General features: G+C 36.1%; 1 protein-coding gene across 2 annotated transcripts; it reads left to right on the top strand.

Annotated features, from left to right (window-relative positions):
- The first annotated feature begins 18,468 nt into the window (after positions 1-18,468).
- On the top strand, positions 18,469-22,865 carry LOC107864610 (ethylene receptor 2-like). Of its 2 annotated transcripts, XM_016711026.2 has the most exons (4): positions 18,480-18,599; positions 19,939-20,060; positions 20,163-21,946; positions 22,102-22,865. In XM_016711026.2, exons 3-4 carry the CDS (start codon positions 20,213-20,215, stop codon positions 22,645-22,647), a joined length of 2,280 nt encoding a protein of 759 aa, XP_016566512.2. In that variant the 5' UTR covers positions 18,480-18,599; positions 19,939-20,060; positions 20,163-20,212; the 3' UTR covers positions 22,648-22,865. The 2 variants fall into 2 exon arrangements, with proteins under 2 accessions (XP_016566511.2, XP_016566512.2); XM_016711025.2 differs by lacking the exon at positions 19,939-20,060 and having other exon boundaries at positions 18,469-18,599.
- Positions 22,866-23,356: the final 491 nt, after the last annotated feature.

Genomic DNA, 23,356 nt, shown 5'->3' with positions numbered 1-23,356 from the left:
CACCTCTCCCCAGTACTTTTTCGGCCTACCCCTTCCCCGCCTAAAATCATCCAAAACTAGCCTCTCACACCTACGAATCGGGCATCCATGCCGCTCCTCATTACGTGTCCGAACCATCTCAATCGGACTTCCCGTATTTTATTCTCCACTGGAGTCACACCAACCTTCTCCCTGATAGTCTCATTCCGAACTCTATCCCCCCTAGTCAGCCCACACATCCAATGCAACATCCTCATTTCTGTCACCTTCATTTTTTGAATGTGGGAGTTCTTAACTGGCCAACACTCCGCTCCATACAACATGGCCGGACGGACTGCCACCCTGTAGAATTTTCCTTTAAGTTTGGGCGGCACCTTTTTATCAGCCAACACCGTGGAAGCATATAATTGGTGGCTTGTGGAAATAAGTGTATGGCATGTGGAAAAGTTAGTGTAGCATGTGGAAAGATGAGGGTGGCGTGTGGAAAAATGAGTAGGGCATGTGCCTTTTGCATGTATCCAATGAAAAATGGAAAGTGAGGTGTTGAGGTGGCAAAGATGCTATGTATTTAATTATTTTTAATTCTTTCTTCTTCTTTTTTTTTTTTGGGGGGGGGGATGGGGGAGAAGAAATTATCAATTAAACAAAAGTATGGTAAGGTGAATAAAAAAAAAAAAAAAATTAAAAAAAAAATATTTTCGAGAAAGGAAAAAATTACGTGTCTACAATTATTATTATTATTATTATTATTATTATTATTATTATTATTATTATTATTTTTATTATTATTATTATAATACAAGTGTAGATGAAGCAGATAACTTATGATTGACATGCATGCTTCAGTTGCTTCAGTCGTAATTTTACTATATTATTCCTAATTAATTATTATAAGTCTTTTAAGTATTAGGAAATTAATAATATTTAACAAAAAAGATAAAAAAAGAGATAAAGTGATAAGTCACTCTTGATGTCTTATATAAGACTCACTTGAATTTTTTATAGTAATTTTACTATATCACTTCTAATTAATTGTTATAAGTTATTTAAGATATGTTTGTTTTGCTGCTTCAATTGTGATTTTACTATATATATCACCCCCTAATTAATTATTATAAGTCATTTAAGTATTGAAAACTAATAATATTTCATAGAGAAGGTAAAATAGATACAAAATGAAAAGTTAATTCTTGATATTTTAAATTAACTTGACGACTTACATGGGGCTCACTTAAATTTTTTCACAAATAATTTTACTATATCACTTCTGATTAGTTATTATAAGTTATTTAAGTATTTGAAAATAAATAATATTTAATAACAAGAATAAAATAGATACCGAATGATAAACTAAAAGTGATTGGATGAAGTACTTTGCAACAGTAATTTTCTGTCGGGGTGTATGGGATAGTACACTTATTGAGATCTAAATGATTAGATTCAAATAAAATACTAAGTATATAATTACGAGTTGAGATCTGAATGATCAAAATTTTAATTTTTATTGGGTACAAATAAATGAAGCATAAAATACGTAAATAAGGAAATCAAATTTTAGCTTTTTAAACTATTTTTTTTATCTCAATTTATGTGACATCATTTGATTAAGAATGGAGTAGGAAAAAGGAATACTTTTGAAATTAGTGGTATAAATAAATCTTAAATTTTGTGTGGTCATAAAACATTTCATTCATGGTATTATTATCTCAATCTTTTGCTTTTAAAATTAACAAAAAGTCTCTTATTGTTTAGATAAAGTTCAAAGTAGTCCGTTAGATATTATTTATGAGCATTTTTATCCTTTAAGTTTGTCAAAAATAATTATTTTATTTTTGTCAAATATATAATAATTTTTATGATTAGATTTAGCAAAAATCGTAAAAAGAACCTTCATACCTTGTTCGATTTGTTGATTGCCATTAATTTTGAGTTTATTGTTGTTCTTCCAAATCTCCTGAAAAAATTCCTAGCCACTAATATGTATTAAGTAATAGTGGCTCAAACAAATAAAATAATTTTTTATAGGAAAATCGAAAATCACACACTAAAGAAATAACAAAAATGAATAGAAAAGTGACTATTGAAGAAAGATTCACCTAGAAGCACTAGAAAAGTTCATGATTAACATGTCCTTCAAACAATTGAGGACACTTTCTTCCAAGCTAAGAATCCTAAAAAGATACTCTCATCCGGAGGCTCAACTCCAATGGCCTCTTCACCTGTAAGAATGCCTACACCTTCCTCAGCAACAAGCATGTCAATGATGAAGGCCCTTCCAACTTTTCCTAGATCTGGAGTCTCAAAGTCCCCAATAAAATTGAATTCTTCCTTTTTCACTCCAAAACAATAGTCTTCCCTCAAACAACACTCTTGCCAAAAGGGGCATAAACACCTCACCAAACTGTATCCATTGCCCCAACGCCCCAGAAGACATCAATTGAATTTTTTTCCAATGTCAGTTGAGTGGCCACTTCTGGGCACTCTTATCCAGAAATCCAACATGTCTACCCTAAACCCTCATTACTTCTCCTTTGAAAATTGGTTTACCACTTAGACATGGTTCAACAACAACAACAACAACAAACCCAGTATATTCCCACATAGTGGGGTCTGGAGAGGGTAGAATGTACGCAGTCCATACCAAGTAGAGAGGCTATTTCATAGAGTACCCTCCTCCCCTTTTGCATTTGGATCATTTGGAAAAATAGGAACAACAATTGATTCAATATAGGCAATGACACCCCCTCCTTTGCCCAGGCCTATTCGGAAACACTTGAATCCTTTCAACTCCAAGGTGAGGCCACCGGTAACAACTTCCCTAACATCATCTCTCTTAAATGGGAACTCTCATGATAGGGTCCTTTAAGCTCAATACAGATGGATCCTGTATGAAAAATCCTGGGAAAAGGGGAATAAAGGGCATCTTTAGAGACCGCTCTAGCAACTATCTCCTTGATTTCAATAAAAGCTACAACATAGCAACTAATAACCAAATGGAGCTTATGACCCTCAGACAAGGTTTAAGCTTATCCCTTCAGAACAACTTCAAACCTCTGGATATCAGCATTGATTCCATAGGGTAATTCGCATGTTGCATGATGATAATTTTCATTATGACCCTCTACTTGATGCTTGTAGGTTGATGCGCTAAAAGGATTAGAAGGAGTAACCGTTAAACACTGCTACAGAGAGCAGAATGGTGCTACAAAAAGCAGAATAGAGTTGTTGATGCTTTGGCAAAGAAAGCTACTGCAATGGGAGCCCCTAGAAGACTTCAACTTTTTATAATTCCATCGGTGTATGCACTAGTCCAAGCATGGGCAGACATTAATAGAACTAGAAATGTTAGGATTAACAACTCTGATTTCGTACACAACCCGAGCCATTTCACCGTAGAATCGGATTGAGTTCTATTTTTGTAACCCTTGCTACAACTTTATTTACTCATTAATGCAATCTCTTTCACAAAAAAAAATAAAGTTTATGAGAAATTATCAAATATTTATATACTTTGATGGTCACTTTAGGGTAAATAACACTATCGATCAAGACATTGTTCAACAATTTTTTTTTTCATTTTAAGATCAATAGTAGACCATTTATTGACCACTATAAAGTTAAATCTTGCACTTAACTGATACTTTAAAAACTAGTTTAAAGGTAATAGAATTGTGCAAGTCTTATAAGGAGATCACCCATCTTATAAATCACTAATGTTGTCTTTTTTTCATTCTTCAACATCTCACTTCAGGTTCAGAAATGTAATTTAGTGTCTGGACAATTTCTAATTTGGGGACCCAATATTGAGTGAGATGAATTTTGTTATGATACCATATAAAATTAGATCTTAGGCCTAACATGCCCCAAAAGCTAACTTAAAAATAGGAGGATTGAAGTTATGAAATCCAATGGACAGTGTCACAAGCCAAAGGGGAAAGAAGTGGTGTGACTATTTTCAGAATGTCCTTGGCATGTTGCACGTATATCATATGACTAAAAAGGAACAGAAAGATATTTCAGCAATAAAAAGTCACAGAAAATGTCCTGCTGAGACAGATTGTCCAGGAAATTTACTGTTGTGGTGCTAAGTATACTAAACTAAGGAATATGCTTAATAGTTTAAATTATTATCCATAGCTGGATGTGTGATGTTAGAAATAGTTGTAGAGGTCGTCAGAAATTTCAAGTTTGGGGTTGTCCAAACTTGATGCTTGATGTTTTGTAACGCTACATTTTGGTAATAAAATACTTTATTTACCAAAAAAAAAAGATAGGAGGATGTGTAAGTCTTATAACAGGCCACTCATCTCATTAACTATCAATTGAGATTTTTTTTATTTTTTAATATGTAAAATTAGGTCTTGAGCCTAACTCATACTCCAAAAGTTATAAACTCAAAGGAAGACTATCTAAATCTTATAGAGACCACCCCATATCCGTAGTCACTAATGTGAGATTTTTTTATTTTTTAATACCTGATATCACGTTCAGCATTGAACATCTAGTGTGTGGTCAATTTTTAATTTGAAGACCCAATATTGATTGAGATGAATCATTCTCTAATACCATGTATAATTAGGACTTGAACCTAACACACACAACAAAAGTTAGCTTAAAAGGAGGAGGATTGCCTAAGCCTTATAAGGAGACCATCCATCTTGTTAAATTTCAACATGTGACTTTATGTCCTTCTTCAATAACCACCATTTTCACTACTTCAAGCCAATAAATATTAAAATTCCTTAGATCAAGTCTTATCTCAACCTTAAGATTTTTTACCTCTACTCCTTAATCACAATGAAGTCTCATTAGCCACTTAAAAACTTTCCACTAAGCATACATTATGACATTAGAAATATTGAATACAACACCTAAATAATAATTTCTAAGATTCAAATGACCCATTGTAATAGGAACATAAATCACATAATAAATATTGAGTCACCAATGATTCTCAGATCAAATGGCAGTGCGTAAAATCGATAGGATACACAATTATTACTAACTTTATGCATAACTTGTGTAGCTCAAAACTATCATGTCCCAATTTGGTATTTATTATTACAAATATGATTTCTTTGCCTAAGAGCTCTTAACAATAACAATAATAAAATCCTGACATCATGTGATCTATTGTCATAAAGAGGCACTCTCTCTTAAGTTTCCTTCAACGAGCTATTGAAGATGTTGATCAAAGTATTTTTCAATGATAATGGTGGAGTGATGGACTAGAGTGGAGAATGACTAAGAGATTAATGGATCCAATATTTTTTATACTCATCTATTTCTTGATTAACTAGATGGGCCTAGGATAAGACATTAAAAAATTAATACACATGATTACGTCAAAATAAATTCTTTCTCGGAAGTAGTAAGATTCAATAGTCTTTGTTTGCCCCCTCGCCAGGGATAACGTATTGATGGCCCCCAAGATATTTTATCAATTTCTAAGATCTTTTATTTGAAAAAATGGAGACAAAGGGAAACTTAAATTTCTATCGAGAGAAAAATCTCTGAGTGTAGTTAGAGTTGAAGCTAGAGATTATATTTTTCCTTTATTAGTTACAATTCCATAATTCTTACATCATCGTGTTCCTCAATCCTTTTCTTTTAATGTGTTGATTCTGTTGTCTTGTTGCTATGTGAAATGGGTGAAGCAATTCCTCATCTGACCCTCATGATTTTTCTTTTATATGCGAGTAACAAGTAGGGGAAGTTAGTCTTGTCACTTTTCACATTGTAGTACTCAAAAGCTTTCTCATGTAGTCACTTACATTATTAGTACTTTATTTAAGCTCGTTGCTGAAAGAGATTATAAGCAAAAACTAAATTATACTAGAGTGCTCTCTTATTGTTGTTCTCAGACCACTTATTCTTTTTCTTTGCCCATTTCAATGACATCAAAATTTTAGAATTAAGTGAAGTGATAGGAAAAATTATTTCCAAATCAAAGCTACTTTCTTATTAGGAAAGATCAAGGTGCACATATGGATTGTTGAAGCATGAAAAGGTATTTAGAATGAACAGTATCAATTATAGATAGTAAGTTAGTATGCATACGAATGAGATGATATATGCAAATTTGATTAGGCATGCAACAGACTCTTTACCCCATGGATGGCTTTGTTTTCGTCATGCAGAATAAATTTGAAAAATAAAATCCTTATCTGAGTTGGCTAAATCTAGTATAGTGAGTTTTAAATCAAAGTAAAAATTCTTTTTAAAAGAAATACCGCCGAATTCAATGTTGGAAGTATTTAGATGTACGACCCCGCAAAATTTTAAGCTCAATTCAGTCTTTTAAAGTTTGTCAAGAGGTCCCAGACTTAGAAAATTTAGCTAAGTATCCATACTTAGTGTTATTTTAGCCTGCAAAAGTTGAAAATTCAATTTTACAATCCTTACGACCTTAAAGTATCGATCTTTAGGTTGTTTCATGATCAGGAATGTCCGTAGGTGTTCCTGAATAAGTTTTAGATTTTTTGGACTTCGTTTAAGGCATCTTTGGAGTCCCAAACTAGTGAGTCAACGCGATCTTGATGCGTCGCATCGACTATCGCGTTGATAAATATTTTTTCTAGCCCCCAGCATTAAATTCCAGTGAGCTAATGCGGACTCAACGCGGCGCGTTATCTATCCCGTCGATGCCAACGATGCGGTGCGTCGGTCTGCGCGTTGATGGTTTAATTTACAGTCATTAAAACCCCGTATTCTTAGGGTTAATTAAGTCTTTTTTTCACACCCTTCATCCTCCAAAACACAAATTTAGCCCTCTTTTAGCAAGTTATATTCATTCTTTCACAAATTGCTCAAGAACAAAATCCTAGATGAATTAAATTCAAATTCAAGGCTTCAAATTCTACCGTTAATTTTTAAGAATTCACCAACTAAGGTATGTGAAGTGTTCATCCAAGGGTTCCTTCCACTCTTGGAGTCCAAGAATCTCTTTTAAATTTCAAGTAGTTTGAAATCATGATTTCCATGATTAGAATTAAAATTGTATTCATGATTAGAATGTGAGTTAGATTTTTATTTCATGAATTATTATAGGTTTCATGTGGGATTGACTACTATGTGTGTAAATTCGTATGAATCCATGTTAAACACCTTAAAATTGTGAAATTTGAAGTAAATCTTGATGCTCGCTTATTATGTGCATATATTATGCTCACCAAGTGCTTGATGAATTGTTCATGTGAACTAATAAGGGAAAGAAATCATGTCATGCTAGCTTATTTGCAAGTTATACCATGCCAATATTTGATAAGATATCTCTATAGATGCATTATGAATCCAATGTACATGTTTATGCTAAGCAAGATCATGCGATGCTTTATTTTCATGCTATCGAGTCCTAGAGGTATTTAATATCCGATAATTTAGCGGTTTGCCTAGAGCTAGTGTCAGTTACAGAATAATCTTAGTCACGTCACGATCCTAGTACTCTCAGTTAGTTACAGGACTCAGGAAAACTCAGAAGACTCAGTATCAGTCCAATCTAGTTCAATATTCAGGTAAACTCATTCAGCTAACAAAATTCAGTAGTATTCTGTCAGTTAACGAAACTCAGTAAACTCAGTACCATTTCAGTCAAGCCTAGTATGAACTAGGAAAATTAGTTCAGTATTTATTTAGATGGGAGCAGGATTCAACACCGAGTTAACCCCGAGATGGGGGCATTCCCGCCAGCAGAGGGTTTGAACCTTAGTAGCAATTCCTGTGTTACAGAACTATGTAGCCAACGTAGGTTGAGATATTTTCCTGCCAGATATCATGAGGCTTGATACATCTCATTCTAGTTTTTCTGCCAGCGAGGGTTGACGAATGAATTTTCTGTCAGAAAGGATTAATTCATAGCTTGTCTCTACCCGTGGTAAGGTATTGACACCCTTCCAACTGGGGTTACAGGTTGGACCCCAACCTATTTAGAAAAGGGCATACCAGTTAGATGATTACCTTCCATAATCTCAGTTTCAAATTCAGTCTCAGTATAGAACTCAGTTCAGTTCTACATATTCAGGACTGTCAGTTACAGTCGCTCAGTTCAGTATGAAACTCAATATAGTTCTGTAGAATCATGACTTTTAGATACAGTCATTCAGTTATTAGTAATACAGTATCAATAAACTCAAATATCAGTAAATCAATATTCAGACTCAGTATTCAGTGTTATCACGATCTCAGTTTTCTACATATTCATGCATGTACTCTCATTCAGTCAAACTTATGTTATTCAGTTAGCATTGTTCATGCATATAAACCCATGCTTCTTAGCTTACCTCATTGAGCACACCAGTACATTCAAAGTACTGATACATGCTTTTATTTTGCACTATGATGTCTTATATCATAGGTTCAGACGCACGGGCTCCAAAGCACCCTTAGCAGTTCAGATTCTCAACAGACAGAGTTAGTGGTGAGTTCTCATAGTATAAGGACATGATTGTTTTCAGTATTTTAGTTTATTTTTAGTAGTCAAAGTTAGTTGGGAACTTGTCCTATCAACTCCATAGTTTAGACAGTGTAGAGACTTTTCAGACTAAAGTATTTTCAGACTGTTGTCCGGATTTCAGTATTGATGTTCAGTTTTGGTATTATGATACCGTAATTAGTAATTATTTCAGATTTGAACCTTATGGAAAGTTTTTACCAAAATTATGTAATTATTATAGTTTTATTACATAATTATTATAGCAGGTACCAGTCATGGGTTAGCTTGTGGTCCTTCGGGATTATGAGTACCGTGTAGCGTCCGAGGTAGCGTTACAAACTTGGTATTAGAGCCTAAGGTTCAACAGAGTCCTAGGAAGTCTAAAAGCCACATCTAGTAGAGTCTTGTGCATGGGTGTGTTGCGCGCCACACTTATGGATAGGAGGCTACAAGATGTTTTAGGAAAAATTTTCCTTCTTTTAGAAATTATATCGTGCGAATAAGCACAAACTCAAGTTAAATTCTTAGTCTAATCCTTTCTCTTCCATTTATAAAATATGCCTCCAAAGAGGACTAAGAGGATAGGAACGGAAGACCAGTCAGAACCCTAGCCCGTCCAGCCAGATTCTCTGGACGAACACGTCTCTCATGCTGAATTCAGAGCAGCCTTCACTGCCCCAGCTTATTCTTTGGCAACCCAGAATGAATGTCCAACTGCTTTCCCAACCAACCCAGTAGCCAATATTGCTGCTAGGATTTAGGACTTCACTTGAATGAACCCTTCATCATTTATCAGGTCTAAGTTAGATGGAGACCCTCAGGAATTTCTTGATCAAGTGCAGAAAGTTACTGATATTTTAGGGGTAAATGTTGTTGAGAGCGCTGAGTTGGCCACATATTAGTTACAAGATGTTGAACACTTATAGTTAAAGCAGTAGAAGGTAGAGAGGGCCGCAGATACTGGGCCCATAGAATGAGAGGAGTTTGCGGTTACTTTCTTGGATAGGTTCTTCCACTTAGAGTTGAGGGAAGCGAATGTGTTGGAGTTGATTAACCTGAAACAGGTCAATATGACAATACAAGAGTATTTTCTCAAGTTTACTCAGTTAGCCAGATATGCCTCGTATGTTGTAGCAGATAGCAAATCTAAGATGAGTAAGTTTATGTCAAGGGTGTCTAGCAGTGTGGTCAAAAAGTGTAGGACCGCAATGTTGATTAAGGAGATGGATACATCCAGGCTTATGGTCCATGCTTAGAAGATAGATGAGGCTAATAATAAAAAGAAAGATAGGGAGAAAAGGAGATCGAGAATAGGTAATTTCAACTTCGCTCAGCCTAAGTCAGAGGGTGGAAACAATTCTCAGTTCTGCCCGAAATCTTTAGTACTAGTTCTTTCTTCAGCCTGTGCTCCTGTGTTGAAATTCAGAAATAGCCACACAGATAGGGTATCAGGCCTTAAACCCTAGGTTAGTGTTAGCAGTGCCTGAACTAATCCCCTTTGTTAGAAATATGGCAGAAACCACCAAGGTATCTGTAGAGCGAGCAGTGATATATGTTTTGGATGTGGTAAGACAGGCCACAGGGTCAGATAATGTCCTCAGGTGGGTTCGCAGAGTTAACATAATTGTCCCCCAACTCAGTCCGATCGCCCGAGTCAACAGGGTGCCTCTTTCAGTCCCACCAGTGGGCAACACCGAAATAGACTCTATGACCTTTAGTCCTGACAGGATCAGAAAAGTTCTCCTGATATGGTCACTGGTACATTGTAATTTTATCATTTTCATGTTTACGATTTGCTGGATTTAAGAGTTTATTTGTCCTTTATTACTCCATCTATAGTAGTTGATTTCAAAGCAGTCTCAAAATTTTAGCACATCCTTTCTCAGTCTCTACCCCAATGGGTAAATCCATCATAGCCAGGTGGGTATACAGGAACTGCCTGATTATGATATCTCAGAAAGTCACTACAGCAGACTTAGTCGAATTAGAGATGACTGATTTTGATGTTATTCTCAGCATGAATTGGCTTCATTCCTGTTATGCCTCAGTCGACTGTAGAAATAGAATTGTCCAATTTCAATTTTCGAATGATCCCGTCCTAGAGTGAAGGGGTAGTACTTCAGCACTTAGGGGTCAGCTTGTTTCTTACCTTTGGGCTAGAAAAATGATATCTAAGGGATGTGTCTACCATCTCGTTTGAGTTCAGGACTCTAGTTCAGAAACGCCTACTCTTAAGTCAGTGACAGTAGCATGTGAAATCTCATATGTATTTCCCAAAGATATTTTCGGAGTTCCTCCCTAAAGGGAAATTAATTTCGGAATTAATCTTCTTTTAGATACTCAACCCATATCTATTATTCCATATAGAATGGCTCTGGCAAAACTCATAGAATTAAAAGAGCAGTTAAAAGATCTCCTAGATAAGGGATTTATCAGACCTAGTGTATCCCTGTGGGGCACAACAATTTTATTCATGCGAATAAAAAATGGTTCTCTCAGGATGTGTATAGATTACCGTCAGTTGAATAAAGTCATGGTCAAGGTAAATATCCACTTTCCAGAATTGATGACTTGTTTGACCAACTTCAAGGTGCCAGTTATTTCTCCAAGATAGACCTCAGATCAGCTATCATCAGCTCAGAGTCAGAGAATGTGATATTCCAAAAATAACTTTCAGAACTTGATATGGTCACTTTGAATTCTTAGGCATGTCCTTTGGTCTTACCAATGCCCCAGTAGTCTTCATGGACTTGATGAACCAGGTGTCCAAGCAGTACTTGGACATATTCATGATAGTCTTCATAGATGACATTCTTGTCTACTCCCGCATTGAGCATGATCATGCAAACTATCTCAGGATAGTACTACAGACTCTCAAAATCATCAATTATTTGCCAAATTCAGTAAGTGCAAATTTTGGCTAAGGTCAGTAGCTTTTCTCGGCCATATCATTTCTAGTGATGGCATTAGAATTGATCTCCAAAAGACCAAAGCAATGAGAAAGTGGCCCAGACCCATATCTCCGCTAGATATCAGGAGTTTCTTGGGTTTGGCCATCTATTTCCAATGGTTCATTGAGGGATTTTCGTCTATTGCATCCTCCATGTCCAGATTGATACAGAAGAAGGTCAAATTCCAGTGGTCAGACTCTTATGAGAAAAGTTTTCAGGAGTTAAAGACTCAACTCACTACAACTCCAGTGTAGACCTTACCAAATGGTTCAGACGTATTGATGCTTCCAGAGTCAATTTGGGGTGTGTTCTGATGCAGAGAGATTAGTTCATAGCCTACGCCTCTATACAGCTTAAGCCTCATGAAAAGAACTATCCTACTCATGATCTTGAATTAGCAGCAGTAGTTTTTTCCTTGGAGATTTGGAGATACTACTTGTATTGGGTGCATGTTGATGTGTTCACTGACCACAAAAGTCTGCAGTATGTGTTTTCTCAGAAAGACCTAAACCTCCATTAAAGAAGGTGGTTAGAGTTGTTAAAAGACTACGACATGAGTGTCCTGTATCATCTGGGCAAGGCTAATGTAGTGGCCAACGCTCTCAGTAGAATGTCTATAGGTAGTATTTCTCATGTCGAGACAGTAAGAAGAAGTTAGCTCAGAAAGTTCATCAGCTAGCCCAAGTAGGTGTCCACTTAGTCGATTCAGCAAAAGGTAGTGTATGGGTGTAGAGTAGCTCAGAATCATCCTTAGTTTCCGAAGTGAAGGAAAAATAGGACAGGGATCCCAGTCTGGTCAAGTTTAAAGAATCAGTTAGAGATCATAAGGTAGAGGTTTTCTTCTAAGGGGGAGATGATATTTTGCGTTGTCAGGGTCAACTATGTGTGATGGGCGTAGATGACTTGAGGCAGTAAATCCTTGCAGAAGCGCATGGTGCACGCTACTCTATTCATCCAGGGGACACTAAGATGTACTGTTATTTGTGGGAGATCTATAGGTGGAGTGGGATGAAGAGAGATATTACAGAGTCTGTGGCTAAGTGCTCAATATGTCAGTAGGTTAAGATTGAGAATCAGAAGCCTAGTGGGTCCATGCAGCATCAGGTGCCTAGTGGGTCCATGTAGGAGTTCAGTATTCCCACCTGGAAATGGGAATAAGTGAACATGGACTTTGTGACGGGTTTGCCTCATACTCGTCGTCAGCATGATTCAGTTTAGGTCATTGTAAACAAGATGAACAAATCAGCTCATTTCCTACCAGTCCATACCTCTTACTCAAGTGAGGATTACACTAAACTCTATAATAGGGAGTTGGTCAAATTTCACGGTGTTTCGTTGTCCATTATCTCAGACAGAGGTACCCAGTTCACCTCTTATTTTTGGAAGACATTCTAAAAGGGTCTTGGTAACCGAGTTTACCTCAGTACAATCTTTCATCATCAGACAAATGGTCAAGCAGAAAGGACTATTCAGACTTTAGAGGATATGCTGCGAGCATGTGCAATAGACTTTAAAGGTAGCTGAGATGACCACTTACCTTTGATTGAGTTCGCATAAACAACAACTATCATTCTAGTGTTCAAATGGATCTGTTTGAGACGCTTTATGAGAGGAGGTGTAAATCTCCCATAGGTTGGCCTGAAGTGGGTACGGCCGCAGTGGTAGGGTATGACTTTGTATTTGATACCTTAGAGGAAGTCCAGTTGATTCGGGAAAGGCTTAAGACAACTCAGAGCTGACAGAAATCGTACGCAGATGTGCTAAAAAGGATCTCGAGTTTGAGATTGGTGACTATGTGTACTTGAAAATCTTTCCTATAAAAGGAATGAAGAAGTTTTGCAAGAAGGGGAAACTCAGTCCCCGATATGTCAGTCCGTACCGAATTCTCAGCCATTTTGGAAAGGTAGCTTACGAGTTTGAGTTGCCTTCAGATCTATCTTCAGTTCATCCAGTGTTTCATGTCTCCTTGCTAAAGAAATGCATAGGTAACCCATCAGTCGTAGTAACCACAGAGGGCATAGATGTTCAGAACAGCCTCTCTTACAAAGAGATCCCAATCAAAATCCTTGGTTATTAGATTCGCAGATTGAGGAACAAAGAAGTCCCTCTAGTTAAAGTTTTTTGGCGGAATCAATCCATTGAGAGAGCTACTTAGGAAGCAGAAGCAGATATGCGGACCAAGTACCCTCACCTCTTCTCCATAAACTCAGCCCAAGGTAATATTTTTCCTTAAGCTTATTTAGTTTCATGCTCAGATTTCTATTGCAAACTTGGTATCAATTACTATTGCGTATTCATTCATATGTTCATGAGTTAGTTCAGTCATGTATTTATGCATCAGATATGCATGTTCAGTATGATAATTTAGTATATCAGTAATCTCAGTCATGAAATCATCCTTCAGTTGTGCATGCTTAGTGTCTAAATCCAGTCTCTCAGTTTTCTCGATTTAATCAGTCTCATTCGAGGGTGAATGTTCCCAAGGGAGAGATATTGTAAGACCCTGCAAAATTCTAAGCTCAATTCAGTCTTTTAAAGTTTGTCAAGGGGTCCCATACTTAGAAAATTTAGCCAAGTATCCATACTTAGTGTTATTTTAGCCTTCGAAAGTTGGCAATCCAATTTCATGACCCTTACGACTTAAAGTATCGATCTTTAGATTGTTTCATGATCAGGAATGCCCGTAGGTGTTCCCAAATAAGTTTCAAATTTTTTGGACTTCGTTTGAGGCAACTTTGGAGTCCCAAACAAGTGATTCAACGTGATCTTGATGTGTCACATCGACTATCACATTGATAAATGTTTTCCCCAACTTCTAGAGTCAAATTCTAGTGAGCCGACGCAGACTCAACGCGATGCATTGGCTATCGCGTCGATGCCAACGACGGCACGTCGGTCTACGCATCGATGGTTTAATTTACAGTTATTAAAAAGCCGTGTCCTCAGGGTTAATTAAGTCTTTTTCCCTCACCCTTCATCCCCCATAACATGAAATTTAACCCTCTTTTAGCTAGTTATATTCATTCTTTCACAAATTGCTCAAGAACAAAACCCTAGGTGAATTAAATTCAAATTCCAGGCTTCAAATTCTACCGTTAATTTTTAAGAATTCACCAAGGTATGTGAAGTGTTCATCCAAGGGTTCCTTCCACCCTTGGAGTCCAAGAATCTCTTTTAAATTTCAAGTAGTTTGAAATCATGATTTCTATGATTAGAATTAAAATTTTATTCATGATTAGAATGTGAGTTAGATTTTTATTTCATGAATTATTATACGTTTCATGTGGGATTGACTACTATGTGTGTAAATTCATATGAATCCATGTTAAACCCCTTGAAATTGTGAAATTTGAAGTAAATCTTGATATTCACTTATTATGTGCATATACTATGCTCACCAAGTGCTTGATGAATTGTTCATGTGAACTAATAAGGGAAAAAATCATGTCATGATAGCTTATTTGCAAGTTATACCATGCCAGTGTTTGATAAGATGTCTCTATAGATGCATTATGAATCTAATGTTCATGTTTATGCTAAGCAAGATCATGTGATGCTTTATTTTCATGCTATCGAGTCCTGGGGGTATTTAATACCCTACAATTTAGTTGTTTGCCTAGAGCCAGTTTCAGTTACAGAATAATCTTAGTCACGTCACGATCCTAGTAGTCTCTGTTGTTGCAGGACTCAGAAAAACTTAGTAGACTCAGTATCAGTCCAGTCTAGTTCAGTATTTAGTTCATACCTCAGTAAACTCAGTCAGCTAACAGAATTCAATAGTATTTTGTCAGTCAACGAAACTCAGTAAACTCAGTAACAGTTCAGTCAAGCCTAGTATGAACTAGAAAAATCATTTCAGTGTCTATTCAGATAGGAGTAGGATTCAGCACCGAGTTAACCCAGGGATGAGGGCATTCCTGCCAGCATAGGGTTTGACCCTTAGTAACAATCCCTGTGTTACAGAACTACGTAGCCAGCGTAGGTTGAGATATCTTCCTTCCATATATCATGAAGGTTGATATATCTCATTTGAGTTTTCCTACCAGCGAGGGTTGCGAAAAAGCTTCCTTTCAGAGAGGGTTAACTCACAGCTTGTCTCTACCCGTGGCACGATATTGACACCCTTCCAACTGGAGTTACAGGTTATACCTCAATCTATTTAGAAAGGGGTATGTCGGTTAGATGATTACCTACCACAGTTTCAGTTTCAAATTTAGTCTCAATATAGAACTCAGTTCAGTTTTACAAATTTAGGACTGTCAGTTACAGTCGCTCAGCTTAGTACAAAACTCAGCATAGTTTCATAGAATCATGACTGTCAGATACAGTCATTCAGTTATCATTAATACAGTATCAGTAAACACAGATATCAGTAAATCAATATTCAGACTCAGTATTCAGTGTTATCACAATCTCAGTTACAATCTATGTATTCATGCATGTACTCTCATTCAGTCATACTCATGTTATTCAGTTAGCATTTTTCATGCATATAAACCCATGCATCTTAGCCTACCTCACTGAGCATACCAGTACATTCAACGTACTGACACATGTTTTTCTTTTATGCTATGATGTCTTATATCATAGGTTCAGACGCACGGGCTCCAAAACACCCTTAGCAGTCCAGATTCTCAGCAGACAGAGCTAGTGGTGAGTCCTCATAGTACGAGGACATGATTTTTTTCAGCATTTCAATTTATTTTCAGTAGTCGAAGTTAGTTGGGGGTTTGTCCCATCAACTCTACAGTTCAGACAGTGTAGAGGCTTTTCATACTAGAATATTTTTAGATAGTTGTTCAAATTTCAGTATTGATGTTCAGTTTTGGTATTATGATACTGCAATCAATAATTATTTCAGATTTGAACCTTATGGCAAGTTTTCTCCTAAATTCTGCAATTATTATACAGTTATTGCTGCAGGTACCAGTCATGGATTAGCTTGCGGTCCTTCGAAATTATGAGCACCGTATAGCATCCGGGGTACAGAATCGGGGCGTTACATTAGATCTTCCATAAATTCACTATGAAACAAAACCAGCAACAATGAAATTGCTAAACTATTAGCAAGAGTAGATAGCACGACAGTTAATAAATTGCAGTCTTTCAAATATGAACTTTTCTTTTATTTCATCTCAAAAGAAAAAAAGATACCTACATTAGGACTAATAATTATAGAATCTCCTTAAATAAAGAAATGGACATATGAATCATAGTTTTGACTCGAATTTCGACCTTGTCTACTTAGGTCTTGGGATAGCTTTTGACTTATATGACACTTAGGCTTAGCTCATCAAATAAGTGTGCGTTAAAAGTGAAAAATGATGTCAGACTCTCTGATAAGAGACAAGAAAATCCAAGAAAGAAAAAAATCTGTTTTAGAGCAGTCGTCTAGAAATAGAAGACAGCTGGTCTAACAGAAAACGGCCACTCTTGAGAAAGATTTCTCACATGTGCTTTAAAGTCGTCTAGAAATAGAAGACAAGCTAGTCTAAGAGAAAGTGACCACTCTCGGAAAAGATTTCCTACATGTTCTTTAAATATGTTTCTTTTCACGTTCAAAATTTCCTATATGTGCTTTAAATATGTTTCTTTTTATATTCTAACTACTTCATGTGTCAGATATCGATTCACGTCTTTTGCTGAGCCCTTCACGTGGCGAATGTTTGTTTGCATCTTCTTCTAAGTCGGTTTACATGTGGAATGTTTATTCACATTTTTTGCTAAGCCATTTTACATGTCGGGTGTTGATTCACGTTTTTTGTCAAATCACTTCACGTATCGAGTGTTGATTTGTATCTTTTGTCAAGCCACTTTACGTATCGGATGTTGATTCACATATTTTATCAAGTCACTTCACGTATCAAATGATAATTCACATATTCACTCAGACACTATGTTGAAAAGTCAGATAAAGTTCTTGTCAAAAGATTCACGTGCGAAACTTGAGTGTTGATTCGTTTTTTGTCAAACCACTACGTTGGAGAGTCAAGAAATTTTTCTTATTGTAAAAAAAATTAACATGTCGAGCATTAGTTAACTTCTTTTGCAAAGTCACTATGTTTAAGATTCAGATAAATTTTCTTGTTATAAAAAAAATTCATGTATCGAACATTAATTTGCTTTTTTTTTTCCAAGCGAATACATGTGAGAATAATCAGAAAAATTTTCCTCTTTCTTAAAAAATTCATGTATCATATATTAATTCAGTTTTGCCCAAGTCATTATATTTGAGAGTCATATCAGGGAAGGACCCACATGGAGCCAAGTGAATTCACCAGAACCCCTCACTCGAAAAACTATACTATGTATATAGGATCGAATTTGTAGTATACATATATATTAAATATTGACCTCCCCCACCCCCCAATACAACAGTAGTGAGTAGTGCAACAGTTTGGGCGGGGGGGTAGATTTCCCCAAAGGACCCCGAGATCAAATCTTGGTGGATGAATGTATTTATTTTGTCAGTTTTGTTTTAGGTAAGTTGTATTGTCTACTAATGTTACCTCATAATATTACTCTGTTGATATCATCTACTAATTTATCGATTTCTATAAAATATTAAATTTATATATAGTAGTAATTCAATCAATAAATTTAGATTAAAATTATTAAATTTTTTCATATATGATTTAACTTGTTCATATAAAATTTGTTCCATTAATTTAACAATACTATAAATATGCTTACTTTTATCAAACTCCCTGAACGAAAATTCTGCATCCCTGAATCATACACTCAGATTTTGTAAGAAATTGTCAATTAGAAATTCAATACACACACTTTGAACATTAATGAAGTGATGAATAAACTACACCTTTAGTTAAGGTATCCAATTTCAAAAAGGTCAAATCTAGGGGACCACATAATATATATTTCAGCCTCTATAAAATGACACATAGAAAGAGTATAAAATAAAATTAGTAAACTAAATGATAATTTTCTTAAAATAATAATTGGTGTTAAAAGGTTTACTTCTACAACTTTGTGGCTGAAGAAGACATTTATTAAGAGTTAAATGTGTCTAAGTTCTCTTCATGTAAAATCTGTGGGTCCCCCCAACCCCACCCCAACAAGCTTATATTTTCTTGTCTTTCTTCCTCATTTTTAGCTTACATTTTTCTACTCTCTTTAAAGTCACTTTCTTTTCTCTGTATATGACAAACACTTCTTCAAACAATTCAACTGTTTTTGATATCAAATTTGCATTTGGAGCATACAAGAATAAGAAAAAGGTACAGAAATGAAAAGGGTCATTGAATTCTTGAACAATCAGTGAAGTTCTCTATGTCTTTCTTGTTTTTATTTTCTTTCTTTTTTTTGAGGAAAAAAATCTTTTCTTTTTCTTTTTTTGGGTGTAAAAATCTAATCCTTTTTACTCTTTTTAAGTGTTTTAAGCTTGTAAAAGCAAGATGGTCATTGAAAAAACTCAGTTTATTTTCACAATAAAAATTTTCTTTGTGATGCATTGAGTTATGGTTCTTTCTGAGTTGTTATTTGGAGCTTTTTTTGTGGGCTATAGATTGTTTTCTTTCTTTCTTTCTTTTTATGTTTTGATAATACCAATGCTGGAAAAATTACATTGGTTTTGATGGTGTTTTGGATAAAAAGATGATTTAAAGACCTCTATAAATGTTTATTTGGGTCTGCATGTTGGTTAAAGATAAAGATCTGTGTGTTGGATTGACTTGTTTTTGGTTTTTTGTTTCTTAGATAAAGAAAGATGTGTTTTTTATTCTTCTTTTTAGGTAAATTTAGCTGATCATCTTTCTTCACTTATGTTATTTCTCTTTTGGGACTCTTTTATTTTGTTTTTCCTAAGGATATATCGAAAACAGTTTCTCTACTTTCCCTTTTCAGGTAGGAGTAAGGACTAGTGAAACTGCCTGAATATGTTGTTGGATACATGTTGCTCCTTTTCAGTTTCTTTGTCTTATTTTTTTTTTTAGTATGTTTTTTGACAGTTCTTTTAAGCTTAAATTTTTGGTTAAAGAGTATTTTAGTACATTCAATATATTTTAGTTTAGGATCATAAAATTCAAAATTGCATTTTAGTACATTCTATATATTTTAGTTTAGGACCAAAAAATTCAAAATTTCTTTTTAGTTTCTTAGACAACCACAAATTGAAAATTATTTATTTAAAGTTTCTTGTTGAGGGGTGTTAACTTTCATTTCAAAGTTATTCTAGTTTTCCTTTTTTTGTTAAGTTACTATAGTTGAGGTGCATAGTAGCTTCTCAGTCTCTTTGTACTAAGTTCTATTTATGAAATGGTTATATTAGTATTGTGAAAGTCAAAATTTTGACATTGAAATAAATAGATGCCTTTTAAGTTTGTGGGCTTGTGGGGCTAGTTGTTATTTGGCACCTTTTACTCTCCTTCCTTTTGGATATTAACCGACTTAATTATGTTAATTGCAAGTTGATGTTGGTGCATGCATTTGGGTGTATATCTGTGAAATTTTATATTGATGTTAGTCTCCTTTTCTCTTCTTTTTTTTTTTTAAAAAAGAGTTAATGGTCAGAAACACCTCAACAGTTAATCGTTTTGAGTTTCACACCTGAACTTTCAGGTAGGAAAAGTGAACAACTAATAGTTAAGGTGGATTCTGGTAAATGGTTGGTTATAGTTCAAGTAGGAAATCAATACAACTGATAATTCAGGTGTAAAACTCGGAAAACCGGGATACTTTAGGTATACTTCAATCTTCACTCTAAAAAAAAATGTTTAGTTTTTGTGTACTTAGGAATTGAATCTTAACTGGTTGGCTTATGCATATATGGTTTGATTGACCAGGTCTCTGATTGTACATTAAGCAGCATTGGTGTAAACAATACTAGGGTCTAATGGATGCAATGCTGATGAAGGTAGCATCATGTTTGTTGCTTTTATCGTTCATTGCTTCCTTATCGGGTGTTGATGGCGCTACTGAATGTAATTGCGATGATGATGAGGCATTTTGGAGCATCGATAGTATGTTATTTGTCCAACGAACCAGTGATTTATTTATTGCATTGGCGTATTTTTCTATCCCACTGGAGATCATTTACTTCGTCAGTCGTTCCAACTTTCCATTCAAATGGGTGCTCATTGAATTCGGAGCATTCATTATATTCTGTGGTTTAACACATTTTCTAAGTTTCATGACTTATTTGGGCCAACGCACATTTCATATTTTGGTTGCCATTCTTGTTTCCAAACTACTCACTGCACTGATCTCCGTGCTCACTGCTGTATCTCTCGTCAACCTTATCCCGATGCTACTTAAAGTGAAGCTAAGGGAATTAATGCTGATACAAAAGAATTGGGATCTTGATCAACAAGTTGGAAAAATAAAGCAAAAAGAGGAAGTTGGAAAGCATGTTCGGATGCTTACACAAGAGATCAGGAAGTCACTTGATCGTCATACAATACTCTACACAACTCTTGTTGAGCTGTCGAAGATATTGAATTTGCAGAATTGTGTTATATGGATGCCTGATGAGAACAGAACGGAGATGAGACTGACTCATGATCCTACAAGGGCGGATGTTTCCAGTGTGTATAATAATATGCCCATCCCAATCAGTGATCCCGATGTAAAAGAGATCAAGGCGAGTAATGCTGTAAAGATACTTGACGTGGGATCCAAACTTGCTGCTGCAAGTAGTAGAAAGAGTTGCGACCCAGAAACCGTGGCTGCAATCAGGATACCAATGCTGAAGGTCTCGAATTTCCGAACTGGAACTCCTGAGATTGTCCCTCGATGTTATGCTATCCTCGTTCTGGTTCTACCTTGTGGAAGTGGTAGGTTTTGGAGTAACCAGGAAATTGAGATTGTCAAGGCTGCAGCCGATCAAGTTGTTGTGGCTCTGTCCCATGCTGCAATGATTGAAGAATCTCAGAATATAAGTGAAAGATTATTGGAACAGAACCGAGCACTGCAGAAAGCGAAACAGGATGCTCTAAGGGCAAGTGATGCAAAGAGTGCATTTCAGACAGTTATGAGTAATAGGCTGAGAAGACCGATACACTCAATTATGTGTCTGATCTCGGTCTTGCAGGAAGAGAAGTTAACAGATGAGCAGAAGCTTCTTGTGGGTTCTATGATCAAAACCAGCCACGCTGTCTCCACCCTGATGGATGATGTGATAGATAATTCAACGAAGGCCGATGTAAGATTCCCATTGGAAATGAGGCATTTCAAGCTACATTCCTTGATAAGAGAAGCTGCTTGTCTTGTCAAGTGTTTGTGTGCAGCGAAGGGTTACAATATTACCATTGAAGTCGACAAATCTTTGCCTAATCATGTTATGGGTGATGAAAGAAGATTCTTTCAAGTTTTTCTTCATATAGTCGGAAATCTTTTGAATGGCACAAACGGAGGGCATCTTACCTTCCGAGTCCTCCCAGCAAGTGAAGATTATGTAACCTGGAAAACGAGGAGATCAAACTCATCTAGTGACAGAGTGTATACCAGGTTCGAAATTTGCACAAGCGTTAGTCAGTCTCAGTCAGAGATCGAACTGTGTACTCCAACGAGCTGCAGTGGGGACGTTGAGGAGGGTTTGAGATTTTCCGTTTGCAGGAAGTTGGTTCATGTAAGTCTATTCATATTCCAGCATTTAGTTACCGATTACACTTTCATTTTCTTGTCTTAGCTTTTTTTTTAAAATTTTTTTAAATATAAGTCCATAATGTTTGCAATTTGAATTTTAAACTAACTTCCTTCTGGTATGTGAAAAACAACAAACAGTTGATGCAAGGAGACATTATTGTAGAACCAAATCCAGAAGGTTTTGACCAAAGCATGGTTGTCATTGTCGGGTTTCAAAGGCAACCATCAATTCCAGTAGGCATGTCCGGATATGGGGAATCTTCAGATCCCACATATCCACATCCTCTACTACATGGTGTGAAAGTTCTGTTAGTTGACTATGATGACATGAATAGAGCCGTAACAAGGAAGATGCTCGAGAAACTGGGATGCATCGTCTCTGTAGTTTCATCTGGATATGAATGCCTCGGTGCTGTTTGCTCTACTGCATCCTTGTTTCAAATTGTAGTTTTGGATCTTCACCCGCCTCTTGTTGACGGCTTTGAAGTTACCAGGAGACTTCGCAAGCGTGGAATGCAAGACTGGCCTTTGATCATCGGTTTAGTTGAAACTACTGATGAAGATGTCGGTCAAAAATGCCTGCAGATCGGAATGAATGGCATCATCCCTAAACCAGTGCTCTTACCAGGACTTGCCGATGAGCTTCAGAAGGTTCTGCTTCAGGCGCGCAGAGTAATGCCATGATAGTGAAGTTTTACATACGATAGACCATAGTACTAAGGCAGGAAATGTATTAAGGTATAATGTAGATGTAAAACCATAGTAAGGTAGGAAGTCTTTTGAGGAACAATGATAGATGTAAAACCATAGTGAAGCAGGAATCTTTGAAGGTACAATGCTAGATGTAAAAATAGAAAACTGTATCATGGTATAGAAACTTGTCAAACTTGTTACCTGGCTAACATGTCCCCAAAAGGTGTTTACTGTTTAGCCAACATTATTGATAATGAGTTTTTCTTCTAGATTCTCCATATATTATTAGAAGGAGAACTTTGAAGTAACCGGCAAAATTGTTTTCATGTGAGTAGGAGATCACAGGTTTAAGCCGTGGAAACAATGCAGAAATGTAAAGTGAAGTTACGCACAATAGATCCTTGTGGTCCGGACTTCTCCGAACCTCTTACATAGCCGAAGCTTTAATGCACTAGACCGCTCTTCGACTCCATATAATATTCAACTTGATAGGGGATCTTTGTGGTCCGACCCTTCTCCAAACCCGTTACATGGCAGGAGTTTTAGTGCGGACTGCTCTTTGACTCCATATAATATTCAACTTGATAGGGGAGCCTGGCAGGAGTTTTAGTGCGGACTGCTCTTTGACTCCATATAATATTCAACTTGATAGGGGAGCCTCCATTTGTCTCTATGCGACCTATAGGTGTCTTTATGCAAC

The sequence above is a fragment of the Capsicum annuum genome, chromosome 3 (genome assembly GCF_002878395.1).
Source record: "Capsicum annuum cultivar UCD-10X-F1 chromosome 3, UCD10Xv1.1, whole genome shotgun sequence".
In the NCBI taxonomy this organism is placed as follows: domain Eukaryota; kingdom Viridiplantae; phylum Streptophyta; class Magnoliopsida; order Solanales; family Solanaceae; genus Capsicum; species Capsicum annuum.
Note: the sequence above shows the minus strand (reverse complement) of the source record. Positions and strands in the feature narration are given on the sequence as shown.

What these genes read in the sequence shown, in the direction of transcription:
- LOC107864610 (XM_016711025.2), top strand. Translation starts at nt 20,213, where the DNA reads ATGGATGCAATGCTGATGAAGGTAGCATCATGTTTGTTGCTTTTATCG. An exon ending in TTTGCAGGAAGTTGGTTCAT is followed by an intron (nt 21,947 to 22,101) that starts GTAAGTCTATTC and finishes AACAACAAACAG; the next exon opens with TTGATGCAAGGAGACATTAT.